General features: G+C 42.3%; 1 protein-coding gene across 2 annotated transcripts; it reads left to right on the top strand.

The window, feature by feature from the left end:
- Window positions 1-659: 659 nt before the first annotated feature.
- On the top strand, window positions 660-12,430 carry hipk1a (homeodomain interacting protein kinase 1a). 2 transcript variants are annotated; one of them, XM_084916759.1, is made up of 16 exons: window positions 660-1,016; window positions 1,901-2,637; window positions 3,458-3,831; window positions 3,917-4,040; window positions 4,195-4,314; window positions 4,396-4,482; window positions 5,384-5,565; window positions 5,674-5,824; window positions 7,573-7,777; window positions 7,874-7,992; window positions 9,328-9,479; window positions 9,581-9,733; window positions 9,828-9,995; window positions 10,118-10,311; window positions 10,584-10,714; window positions 10,829-12,430. In XM_084916759.1, the coding sequence occupies exons 2-16, from the start codon at window positions 1,903-1,905 to the stop codon at window positions 11,252-11,254; spliced, it is 3,321 nt and encodes a 1,106-aa protein (XP_084772885.1). In that variant the 5' UTR covers window positions 660-1,016; window positions 1,901-1,902; the 3' UTR covers window positions 11,255-12,430. The 2 variants fall into 2 exon arrangements, with proteins under 2 accessions (XP_084772885.1, XP_084772887.1); XM_084916761.1 differs by having other exon boundaries at window positions 9,331-9,479.
- The last annotated feature ends 1,161 nt before the right edge of the window (window positions 12,431-13,591 follow it).

Below are 13,591 nucleotides of genomic sequence, written 5' to 3' on the forward strand. Positions count from 1 at the left end.
CTAGTTTCCATGTCATAAAAAAATAAAATAATAATAATAATAATAATATTAATAATAATAATACAATATAAATAACTGTTAATAACAACATTAACAACCTCGTGCTACCACCTTATAGAAGGTCCTTGAGGCTCCACCAGTACTTAAGAAGGTACAAGTGGCACAGAGGGTGGTCAGGACTACAGACTATGGACAACAGTTTGTTCAGTGTCCACCTCTCTATCACAGCTTTAAAAATGTACAATTTGCTGCCAATCACAGAGCCAAACTAACTACAGAAAACTACACTCTGCTCCCCACAGCTGACTGATAGAAACTCTCCATCATTTTTGCAGCATGCATTAAGGATCTCGGCTTCCTTAGTAAACAGAGCCTGCTCATCTCCTTCTTGTATACAACCTCTGTAGTAGTCTTCAGTCAAGTACTTGTACTCCTCCACCACATAGACATGTTGTCCCAGGACAGACAGTTCAGCCAGTGCTACTCAGAGAGAAACTACAGGGAAAATGTCACTAATGTAGTTATACATATATAGTCACAGGGTTAATTATAAGAGAACCAGATCGGTCTAATTAAGATAGGAAAATAAGGCAGAGAGATACACTCGGGAGATGCACGATCTTTGACTGCAGGAGACGCACGTGGCCGTTGACGTCCGTAGCATCTCGCCGCCGGTTACGTCGACAGGACAGGAAGTGGAGCGAGCAGACTGTGATGATGGAGCTGTGTCCCGGAGACGGTGCTCATCGGGATGTTATCTGACATTTCGAGAGAAACGACAAGCGTAATGCGGGTTTGTCGCGCGATGTGAGACAGCGGATCGGAGTCAGGTATGACTCAGATATTCGTGAAAAAGCTAGCTGGCTGTTAGCTCGGTTAGCTCTCATCCTTCCAGCTCCGAGCAGGCAGTGAGCAGCTCCGCCGACCCGCTGCTGCACCACACGGAGCTGCTCGGTGAGAAGATGACGAGGCCTTAATATCACACAGGCAACGGTGTGCAGAGTCAGCAAATACAGGTACTGTCAGTCAGGTTTGGGAAAATGCTGCTGGGGTTAGTTACTGCCAGTTAGCGGAAACACATGTTAATGATGTCTAAGTTAAGTGGTTTTAGATGTAGCCCCAGCTTGATAGTTTCTATTGGGTCAAAACACTGGAATCACACTTTTCTGTGCTAATAAATGCAATATCACAAATCTGAATAATAAACAGTATATAGCTCAGTCCAGGTCTCTTGTGAAAATGTGATCATTTTTGTCCTTTTATTTCATTAAACCAATCAAATACGGGTTTCAGTTCTGGAGATTTAAATGTCCACCCCCAATATCTAACAGTTACCAACAACATGTCACTCACAATTAACTTTAACTGATGAAACTCATGCCTAATCGGCCTACAGATTATTTGAATTTCAAAAAAGTACCAGTAATTCCTGTGAGTCAAAATCTCCACTCTGCTGTAAACGCTCACCATGACAGTTTTTTTTTTCTAATAGAAAACAAATTGGGGGGAGAAAAAAAAAAAGAGTCACGGGGTTTAAAAGACCTGATTTTAGGTAGACTATATGAGAATCATTTTCCTGCTTAGGTGAAGTCTACTCCTGCAGGATGACTTTTGCTGCCAAGTACTCCAGAAGAGGAAAATATAAAGGAAATGGGATGTAAAGTAGGTCAAAAGTCAAGCGTAAATAGTACCACTGATCACCTTTGATGTTTGGCACTAATCAGATAATTCTTTAATTGATTGATTATTGCAGCTCCAAACTTGAGGATAAAAACAGTTAACTGCTTCTGTCTGTTCACACATAATTAAACATAAATAAATGAGTAACATACAAGAACACACACACAAATATAAATAGAGGCTCTAAAACAAAACTAACCCACTTCCTGCTCCTCCACAGACATGGCGTCGCAGCTCCAGGTGTTCTCCTCCCCCTCTGTGTCCTCCAGTGCCTACTCTCGCTCAAAGAGACTTAAAGTGGAGAACCCCTCCTGGGATGCATCCAGCCAGCTGGGAGACAATGGTTACTACCAGCAGAGCCCTACCCAGGGAGCTGCACCCTCAACCTCTGGCTCCAACTTTAACCAAGTGTACACTTCCAACCAGGTCCACCCGCCAACGGCCGGCTCAAGGGAGCAGACGGTGGTGCGGGCGGCAGACAGCACGGGCAGCCTTTGCGGGCCTCCTTCATCCTCCTCTTCATCTTCCTCCTCCAGCCGGCGAATCAAGGATGCAGAGTCCTCCTCCCAGCCGTCCGACCTCTACCACAAGCAGTACAGCCTGAAGAGGAAGAGTGAGGAGGTGGACAGCAGCGACAGCGTGCAGATACTGGAGGAGCTCTCCGCCCCCGTGGTCTCAAACCGCACTGGTGGCGGTGGCGGGGGAACAACCACAGCTCAGTCCATAGCACACTCCACCTCCACCACCAAGAGCAGCAACTCCCACAGCGAGGGCGACTATCAGCTGGTGCAGCACGAGATCCTGTGCTCCATGTCCAACAGTTACGAGGTGCTTGAGTTTCTGGGACGTGGCACCTTCGGTCAGGTGGCTAAATGCTGGAAGCGGGGCACAAATGAGATAGTGGCCATTAAAATCTTGAAGAACCATCCCTCTTATGCTCGGCAAGGGCAAATTGAGGTGAGTACATATTGTTAAAATTGATGAAAGGAGCCTTTATTAGCATATAATTTCATATAATATGAAAATTCGGAATGGTGGTGCATGTATGTGACATCATAAATGCAATCCTACTTGTGCTTTTGGCGTGTTTTCAGCTTGTTTGACCGCGTCAGCCTCCACCTTGATTTTAATAAGACATCAATAGTTACCTCAGGACTAGACTACAGCGAATTGAAGTACTGATATATGGCCGGGATTATACTAGATTGTAGACATGGACAGCTGTCATATTTCCTGTGCAGTTGTCAGGCACGTGGACCTCCATAGAGACGCTTGTGCACACAATATAACACAATATGAAGAGCATCCGGCATGAAAATCTGCCAAATCAAATGAGCATGGCTACCTGCTGTGGTGATCCCTTGTGCAAATGGGAGCAGCCAAAAGCAGGTTTCTTTTATTTGCTTTATATTGTAAGCAGTGTTAGTGGTCTGGCTGCATGGTTGGCAGTTATGGTTGACATCAGCCAACATCCATCTACAGGAACAGATACAATAACCTGAACTTTGGCCACTGACTGAAATATCTAATCTATTTGATTGCCGCAGAATTTTGTACAAGTTTTGTTTTATATTTTTTAATTGGAGGATGAATCCTACTGACTCCTCTGATCCTCTGTGTTGTTTCTGCCATAGGGCTGATATGTGATTTTGAGTACTGGATGGTACCGAAGATAAATTCTGTGAACCTTTATGTTTTGGCCTGTTAAGGAAGATGTTACTTTCGCATTCATTTTTCTGTTTCTTACCACATAATACCATCTTCCTCCTACTTGCAGGTGAGTATCCTCAGCAGGCTGAGCACGGAAAATGCCGATGAGTTCAACTTTGTCCGCTCGTACGAGTGTTTCCAGCACAAGAATCACACGTGCCTTGTGTTTGAGATGCTGGAGCAGAACCTTTACGACTTCCTGAAGCACAGCAAGTTCAGCCCTCTGATGCTCAAGTGCATCCGGCCAATCCTGCAGCAGGTCGCCACCGCGCTAATGAAGCTGAAGAGCCTGGGGCTGATCCATGCCGACCTGAAGCCTGAAAACATCATGCTGGTAGACCCTCTGAGGCAGCCATACAGGGTGAAGGTCATTGATTTCGGCTCGGCGAGCCATGTTTCCAAAGCTGTATGCTCAACTTACCTGCAGTCTCGATATTACAGGTGAGCATTTTTGCCTAGAGCTATGAAATATCTTGTGAATTACTTGCTGTGATCTTCACATTTATCGGCTTTGATGGGCCTACAGAGCTCCAGAGATTATCCTGGGCCTTCCTTTCTGTGAAGCCATCGATATGTGGTCTTTGGGATGTGTCATTGCTGAGCTGTTCTTGGGATGGCCCCTTTATCCCGGTGCCTCAGAGTATGACCAGGTCATCTGCAGCACCCTTATACACACTGACATTTACATAAAAATCAGACACAGCTACCTGTCTTGGGACAGCTGTCAACCAAAGAGGCAGTGCCTTTAATTTTAACCATCATTTAACCACTATTTTATACTTATTTTTCATTGTTTTCTCTCAGATTCGCTACATTTCTCAGACCCAGGGTCTTCCAGCAGAGTACCTCCTTAGTGCAGGAACCAAGACCAGCCGCTTTTTCAACCGAGGCCCTGACTCGAGCTACCCGCTGTGGAGGCTCAAAGTAGGTGACACAGATATGAGTCCCCAAATGAGAAAAAACACTTCATGTACTGAAGCTTTGCTGTGGTTCTTTTTTCTGCAGACACCTGCAGAGCATGAGGCAGAGATGGGCATCAAGTCGAAGGAGGCAAGAAAATACATCTTTAACTGTCTGGATGACATGATGCAGGTGAGGAGTTATACTGTCTAAGAGACAGCTGCTGTAAGCAGATATTTTAAGTGTTGCTCCCCCTTTGGGGCAAAGTAGGACCCTCACAAACATGGCCCAAACAGCAGCCAAAATGGCATGATGGCAAAAACTATACCCTAGATTTTAGACAACAACAGTGTTTCCAGGTAAAGCCCCAGTCAGACCGTATCAACAAAGCAAAAAACTGCAGCAACTGCATCATTGCAACAAAGAAATGAAATGCATATGTCTGTTTTTTGTTGTATTTTTGTTAAATAGACCAACATTTGACTTTAGCTAATTTGGTAACTGTGATCTAAGTGTGTTAATGTGTAATAGGATAAGAAATAGATCTCAGAGCGAGTGGTCAGGAGTTCAAGTTGCCCCTGTGACGTGTACTTTTTCTTCTCCTGATTGAGTTTTGCTTGCTTTAATGCTTCTTTCGATTACCTTGTTTAGCAGAGGATACACTGGACCTTCCTGTCACACAGTTCATAGCAGTACACAATCCAACAAACATTAACACCATTTCACGTCATAACCTGCTGTTATAGCTGTTGTTGTGTTGATACCTCTAATATGATCAATTAATTTGTCTTCAGTCATCAAAAAGCTTAGGAAAGGCAGGAGCTACACTGAATCATTTAAGCAGGGAAACAAAATGATGCACAGGATGAGCAACAATGTGACAAGCATTATATTTTCCCTTTTACTTAAATAACAACCTTGGGAATAATCTGGTATTTCTTACTAGAGGTTCTGCTATGCATATTAAAGGAGCATGGTGTAAAGAACCAGGCTCATGTTTTCCATGTAGGCCAGGGAAAAGTAATTAGTAAAAGTTGAAAGGAGGTACTTTTTTGTGCTGTGAACATGTCACATGGGCTGTGACTTCCTGCAGGTGAACATGACAAACCTGGAGGGCACAGACATCCTGGCAGAGAAGGCTGACAGACGGGAGTTTATAGACCTGCTGAAGAAGATGCTGACACTCGACGCTGACAAAAGGATCACACCTATGAAGACGCTGAACCACCCATTTGTTACCATGACCCACCTGCTGCACTTCCCGCACAGCTCACAGTAAGACCTGCGTGGATAAAGAAATGAAGCTACAGATTGTGATGACTGTTGTTTAGCTTCTGTCTGATTTAAATGTATATATTTATATGCATTTTTTTTATTCCACAGTGTGAAGTCCTGCTTCCAAAATATGGATATATGTAAACGCCGATGCAGCGCCTTTGAGAACGGAAAAAATATGTTTGCAAGCAACAACACCCCGAGTGCAGCAACAAACCTCACCGTCACATTCAGTAGCCAACTTAATCAGCACAATCAAGTGAGAAGATCCTCTCTAAACTGCCTCAGGAACAGTTTGATCTTAAGATTATTCTCACCATTTCTGTTGAAGATGTAATTGGTTATTTTGTAGAACAATGCTAATTTATTAGCTTGTACACTTCTATGTACAGACTAGAGATGGACCGATCCGATATTACGTATCGGTATCGGTATCGGTCCGATACTGACGTAAATTACTGGATCGGATATCGGAGAAAAATAAAAAAAATGTAATCCGATCCATTAAATATCAAAAAAGCACCTCACAAAACTTGCGACACGGCGTAACTCGGCTCATAACCGTAGCACATCGCAGGAGTACGGGTCACGTGATAGAGTGGCTGTGTGTATTTGTAGCCTCGCTAGCAATCCGGCATTTCATCTTCGAGGAAGTTTTCCCAGAGAGAAGTAAAGCAAGTGTGTAAGTTCATCTCTGAATGTTTGTAAAGCATTCCCGCGTTAAGCTTAACAACAGATATATGGAGTGACTGCCTCTCTCTCTCTCTCTCTCTCCTGCTGCTACTTCAATGTGAAACTGATCAATGATCAGCTGATCGGCTTTTCTGTCGCGAGTCCGTCTCTCTTCTTTGTTTTTGGCCCACTTCGTGCCAGAAAGAGGAAACCAGCGGCTGAATAACAGCAGCACTATTAAGCTTGATAAGCTGTTGTTAGAATTTATTTAATATTACTTTCTACACCAGGATCTTTTTCTACGCAGCTGACGGCTGGTAACCGTGCAGGGGCGGATCTAGCAAAGTTTAGCCAGGGGGGCCGATAGGGCATGAACAGGGAAAAGGGGGCACAAAGACATACTTTTCTTTCTTATTCTCAATTAAAATGTCGAGCTTTTCATAAATAATTATCTGAATCTTACACCCAAAGTTTTAATCTGATGTAAAATGTATAGAAGTCCATTACTGTATATAGTAACTGTTAAGTCTAATATACCCTAGTAAGCTATAGTACTTTTTCCTTTGGGAAGGTACCATCTGTGCAGTCTGCAATTTTGTTGAAGAAAGATGTTGAATCTATTTAATTATTCTTGAAAAATAACTGATTTCTGTGTATATTTTTTCACACTGCATCAAATTATAGTTGATTACGTCGATTAAGCATCATGAGGTGGAGGGTGGTTCCCTATTTTTATTTATTTATTTATTTTTTTGCTGGGAGTTTTAGAACCCTATTAGTTAGGTTGCTTAATATTTCTGCTAAGTACTCTTTAAAATACCAGAATAGGGAGGATGGAGCAGGTTTAAGTTTATTAGATTGATCAGTTTTGCTGAACTATGAAATATTTTGGGTGTATTTTTTGCATACAGGTATAACAGAATAGCTTTAGTGTTTTTTTTTAAAACTTGAGTATGAACTTGTACAAAAAGCAGCAAGATATTAAAAAAAACAGTTTTATTGATTAAAAAACACACTATATCGGATTCATATCGGTATTGGCAGATATCCAAATTTATGATATCGGTATCGGACATAAAAAAGTGGTATCGTGCCATCTCTAGTACAGACTCTTTCATTTCAAACGGCGAGACATTTAAAAACAACTTATTTACAAGTACTAGATGTAGGAATGCACCAAAGAAACCTTTCCATTTCTGATTCATAGCCTGGCTTTAGGCACTTGAAGACTTTGACATTGTATGCTTGTAAATGCAACTCTCATACAAAAATGTAAAAATCTCAATTCATCTTTTTAGGCATTAATTAAAAAATTTCCTTTGTCGTGTCTTCCAGATGACCTCTACAGGAGGCCAGTCCCTGTCTCTCAGTAGTAATGTCCCACTGCTGAACTATCAGCCTGGCCTGTACCAGCAGGCCACCATCAACATCCCTGGTCTGACCCAGCAGGGAGTTCCTCTGCAAACCAGACCCACCCAGCTCTGCACCCAGACCGAGCCCTTCCAGCAGACACTTATTGTTTGCCCACCAACCATCCAGGGTAAAAATGATGGGACAGTTTAAACAAAAAGTTATGTTTTCTCTCTTTTGCCACCTATATTTTGTGACCAGTCCTTCATATCTGACATTCGTGCAGGTCTTCAAACCTCCAACAAGCCATCTGCTTACCCAGTGAGAATGGAAAACTCAGTACCCTTAGTCCCTCAGAACCAGTCCTCCCAGTCTCTTCACATCCAGCCCAGCATGCTGGCACAGGTAGGATCCTATAAATGCTTAAATTACTAGTATGTGTTACTCATGTTACATTTACATTTACTTTTTTATGATTTAAGAAGGAGATATTGCTAAATTTGACAGCTGTACTTAAAACGTTTAAATGAAATGCCTACAGTTTTCTTACAGAAAATGCTGCATTACAGATCATTTATCAATCTTTAAAGCTCCTTTTCCATTACCTACTTGGATCGGCACGCCAAGACTCGACTCGGATCGACTGGTTTTCCATTACAATCAAGTACCAGCTAATGTGCGTGGTTGTTGTTATAGCAATGTATCCGAGCATCCTTGGCGTAATTAGTATGCAACACAAACCCTACAGCAAAGGTGGACTTTGAAGCAATGATATTCCAGCTGCTCGGTCTGTGGCTTTTTGCCAGACTCAGGGGACCACGGTGTTGTTTTTGTAGCATTGCCAGGTTTCAAAAATGGCAGTTTAGATTTTCGTAAATAAGATGCTCTCGTGATTGAGTGACGTCACTGACCAACCAATTGGTGGCATGCAGTCTGACAACGTCACCTTTTAGTATATGCTCGGATTGCTTGGAACCGCGGCTGAACAGGTACTATTTTAGAACCTGGTACCAGATACTATGACTAAATGGAAAACCCTGAAAACCATGGCTCACCGTGGCAAGTCGATCCGAGTAGGTACTAATGGAAAAGGGGCTCAAGTGGTCCTTTGGCTTAAGCCTGTGTCCAGTCAGGCCCTCCTGTCTTGCTTAAGAAATCTTTGATGACATACGTTTTCAATCCAAGGGGACAAGTTCCTTTCCGTTTTTTCTTCTTTCCTACATAATTGTGGGAAACACAATTGTCACTCTTTATTACTAACCTATTAGCCTACTAGCTTACTTATACAGCAAACCTTTGGTGCCACCTGGTGGAAGACAGCAGTGCACGTCTGTGTTTAAGCTTCGGTGATTATTGTTGTTACAAAGAAAGCTGTGAGAGAAAGCGCTGACAAATTTCATTGTTTTTTGTTCTTATCTCAGATTAACACATTTCAGTTTCACGTTTGCTTGGCCCAGATTCATGTGGCATAAATGCTTGGCATCATAATCCATGTGAAATGTTTTCTTTTTAAGCTGTTAAATCACTTCTCTTTCCTTTTTAGCAGTTAAAAATACATCTCTCTCTACACACAGCAATAAATCTGAAAACAATATGTAAGCTGAACCCATGCTGCTTTTTATTCAGCTGGCATAGTGATAGAGGCATGTGCTCACTGAGTCTTCTCTGTCAGATTTGTTTTGCACTTAACACCTGTTTCTTACAGTTTTTCAGCATGCTTGTGTACATGTGCTCACACAGCAGGGCTGGCCAGCGGGAACACAGCAGATTCTAATCCCGTCCACATGGCAACAGATGCCTGGCATGTCCATTCACAACCCGGGGCAGGCTGTGGTGCCAGAGCCACCCATGGGAGCCCACATCTCCGACAGTCAGCAGACTTCAGGCTGGAGGTAGTTTATTCTGATGGTGCTCATTTTTGAGTTAAAATGGAACAGCATCTCTCACAAGTGTAACTGCTTACTTGTACTGAAGTGATATCTCCGTTTTGTAGGGGTCGCCATGGCAGCCAATACGATAGCGTTAACCAGCACGACTCTGGTGCTGGCCGTCATACTGGGACCCAAAACCACAGCTCAGGGGCCGCTCACTCGAGATCCCAACAGGGCAAGAGATCAAAGGCTCGACATGCTGAGAGCAGACCCAGGTATCCTGTCGATCTTTTCATTTCTCACCTTATTGTTCGCATATGTTTATATTTGATTTAAGACAGTCAGTGTGCTGCTTATTCTCTCCTCCAGGCCGGTGTCCTCAGTACAATCAGCCACCAATGTGGTCAACAGCACTTCCTTTGCCGGTGACCAGTCTCAGCCCATTGTTATCTCTGACACACCAAGCCCTGCCGTCAGCATCATCACCATTCACAGCGACTCTGAAGATGAGGATGATACAAAGTTTCCTGCTGCCTGGTGAGCCTCATTTTCAATCTGGTCACCTTATGTTGCACTGCTTTCTTTTTCCCCAACTTTTAGTAGTGTCTAATAAAAATGTTATTTTTAAAACTTTTTACTCTTCTTCTTTTCTCCTGCAGCTCTGGAACAAGTCAGAGAACCAATGTGATCAGCTGTGTGACTGTGCACGACTCCCATGACTCAGACTCCTCTACCAGCAGCCCCCTGAGCCCCAAAACCTCCTCTCAGCCTACAAAGTCTCTAGCAGTCATCATGCCCTCAGTTAAAAGCCAGCCTGGAGAAAGCACAACCCACAAGGCTCCAGCAGCTTCAGGTCCAAAACCGGTTCAAACAGAGGGGCACATTTAATTTGAAAACTGTGTGCAACATTCTTCTTTGGCTTTGGGGTTGAAAAACATTTAGAGTTGGCATGCCTATGTGTACACGAACCAGCCTATTAAAGGCAGCACATAAATGATTGAGCTACTGCAGATGCAAAACTGGATTATTCAACAGCAGTTTAAAAAGAAAAAAAGTATGTTTTATTGATTTTTCTGATCTTCTGAGTGCTAACAGTTGGCTGTCGTTTTTTTTTTTTTTTTTTAGATCAAGCTACAAGCGGCTCAGTAAAGTCCAAAAAGGCATCCACACAAGCGTCTGGTCGGTCAGGAGATTCCACAACCGAGCGCAATCAGCGGGCTGCGTCCAGCAGATCTCAGCCTCTGAATCTGAGTCAGGTAACGGCTTTCAACGGCATGATGTTCTGTGCACGGCGTTACTTAGCATTCTCTGGCCAAAGGTATTGTAGACTGACTCTGCACTTCACAAGCCATTCTTGTCTTTCATTTCAGCTGCAGCAGTCTGTGATGCCATCTTCTCACGAGCAAACAGCAAGCAGTAGCTCCCTGAGGAGGCAGCCCACATATCCCCCTCCCGTCTCCTCCCACTCGTCCTACCGGCTCCACGAAAGCACCCTCTTTGGTTCGACGCCAAATCTGTATGCCTACCCGGCCTCTGCCGCCTTGGCCTCAGTGTCTCAGGCTGTAGACCAGATGCAGGGCGGTACGTCCCGCCATAGCAGGGCAAGCGGGGCTTACTCCTCTTTGGCTCTGCTTCAGAAGAACAGCAGCTTAGCCCTCGGGGGGTCTGCTCCAGGACAGTACGGCAACAACCATCAACAACAGCAGCAGCAGCAGCAGCAACAGCTGGCAGCACAGCCTTTCCAACGCTCCGGTGCTGCTTACCAGCGAAAACTCAACCAATATCCCTACCTGTGAACACTGATGAAGACCAAACTTAGACCGCGACTAGAGACGAGCACAAGCTCATCACAGGCGACTGTGATCGGACTCTTTTTATTATTTTTCTTCTTCTTCAACTCAACTGTTTTTTGCCGTCCAGAGTGTGTTACTATTTTAATCGTTGTCAAGTTTTACTTTAATATTCTCTACCTTTGAGGTTTCTTTGCGTCATATGTCACAGGTTAGCGTGCTGTGAGCACACAAGCAGAAGATAAAGCTAAATTTACTTACAGACTGTAATTTATTTGTCACATATCAACCTAATACTTTGATTTTACGAAAGCTGTGTGGAACTCTACTGTTATGCTGCTATATTAATAATCATCACATTCATCAAATAATGGGTTAAATGACACATTTACATATAAACAAATGCCTCACTTAATTATACCATTTTCTTTTAATTTAAAAGTCTGCGCATTGTGATAAGTTACCTTGCTGTGTTTTATGTTTTATTTATGAATGTACTGTATGTATGTGTGTGTTTTATCTGTATTATATTACAAAAGCTAATGGAGACTAAGCAGCGTACTGTACTGTATAATGACGTGTCTGTGTGTTTTTATTGTTTGAGTACTGGCCATTAACTTGACTGTATTTGTATGTTTGGTATATGAATGATGCATTTCTGCATAGAGTAGGTGTATCAGAGGAGACTTTCTTTTCGTCTGTTTTTTAGTTTAATGTTAAGGTTGCATGTGTCTGACATGGAGTAGCATTCAGGGGAGGTTTGTAATCTGCAGCCGCGCTGGTTTGTAGACAGATTAGTAATGTTTAATTTGTACGACAAACACATTAATAATACTGGGAAAATGTACAAGTTCTTGTCTTGTGAAGTGATGTCTGTGGAGTAAAGCGTGCACATAAAATGAAATTGGGTATCGCATACGTAGAAGCTGAAGCCATTTAGATTAAAAAATTCACAGTGCTGCATTTTTAATAGTGAATAATCAAATCTGACAAGGACAATTTATATAAAAAAAAATAAGAATTAATTGATGTTCAGTATGTCACTGCTTCTAAGCAAATCATTGGTTTGGTGAAATGATGGTTGTTCTTCCAATCCTGCTGTGTTGTGAAGTGCTACATTACATAGAACACACAATGAACCTTAACCCGTATATACGCAATAAAAACCTTATTAAAACAGGATCCGAGCCTCAGGTGTGCTTTAAAAACACGATACTTTCACACATTGCGTACAACAGTGCACAGAAGGAACAACTTTTCAACTGCTTGATTATATTTTATCAACCAATCACATGGCTACAACTCGGTGCATGTCGGTATGGTCAAGACAACCTGCTGAATTTCAAACTAAGCATTAGAATGAAGAAGAAAGGTGATTTAAATGAGTTTGAACCTTAAAAAAAAAAGAAAACACTAAAACTTTAAAAAGGTCCAGGTCAGTTAAAATCAACTGAAAGGCATTTAGTAAAACCAGGTGAAGATTTAGTTAAACAAGAGCAGCTTAAAAATGAGCCCTTTTCCTGAATTCCATCAAGGTTTTTGGAGCAGAGCATAAATTAAGCCTTCAGACTGAAGACGATAAGTTCCCACATGGTTTTGAACATGATAATTACTGAATCGGTCATTTCTGATACAGGCAGTTGGCCAGGGCAAGAAAAAAAGTGAAGGAGAGGAAGGGAATGATGACAAGAGGAAAGTATTGAAAAACCAGTGGCAGTCAAGGACCTAGGTCCAGGAAGCAGGCTTAGTGAAAATTGAGTTTGTTAACTCCAAAATGAGGGAAACTCGGGGTTTTCTGTTTTACAAAAGAGGGTTAACTTAAACTCAGAGTTAGCCTGTGAACTTAACCTGCTCACTGGCAGATTTTCTTCAACAAATTTCTCTCTGATTCCTCCTCTCAAAAGCTCAGAACAGAGATATTAATTTACAGAAGTTGATCTTTTTACAAATACTGAAATCCCAGTCAGATGTTACTTTGTAACACATCAACATAAACACTAGGAGTTCCCCTACATGTCACTGTTGCAAATACGGTTTCAATAAAAGAATCTTTATGAAGCTTTAGATACATAACACACAATGAGGCATCATTGTGTTAGAATTTGTCACACTGGTGGAAAAATTTGACAGATTTGGGGTCTTGGAGATTAGCGAAGGGTTTCGAATGACTTTAAGATACTAAATGGGACTAAATTTAACTTAAAGTTACTTTTTAAATGCAGGTTTCAGACTGATACATTGAAATGCAGTAATTAAATGCAACATCTGCCTAAGGTACCATGTCTAAAAAAGGTCATGTTTGAACTTTGTTCCACTGAACAAAGTTCAAAATTGACAAACACT

Source organism: Perissodus microlepis, chromosome 20 (genome assembly GCF_051167445.1).
Source record: "Perissodus microlepis isolate ML-2025 ecotype Zambia chromosome 20, ASM5116744v1, whole genome shotgun sequence".
NCBI lineage: Eukaryota > Metazoa > Chordata > Actinopteri > Cichliformes > Cichlidae > Perissodus > Perissodus microlepis.

Coding starts and splice junctions, on each gene's coding strand:
- hipk1a (XM_084916759.1), top strand. CDS start 1,903: ATGGCGTCGCAGCTCCAGGTGTTCTCCTCCCCCTCTGTGTCCTCCAGT. Junction 4,315..4,395: donor ACCCGCTGTGGAGGCTCAAA/GTAGGTGACACA, acceptor TTTTTTCTGCAG/ACACCTGCAGAGCATGAGGC. Junction 5,825..7,572: donor AACTTAATCAGCACAATCAA/GTGAGAAGATCC, acceptor CGTGTCTTCCAG/ATGACCTCTACAGGAGGCCA.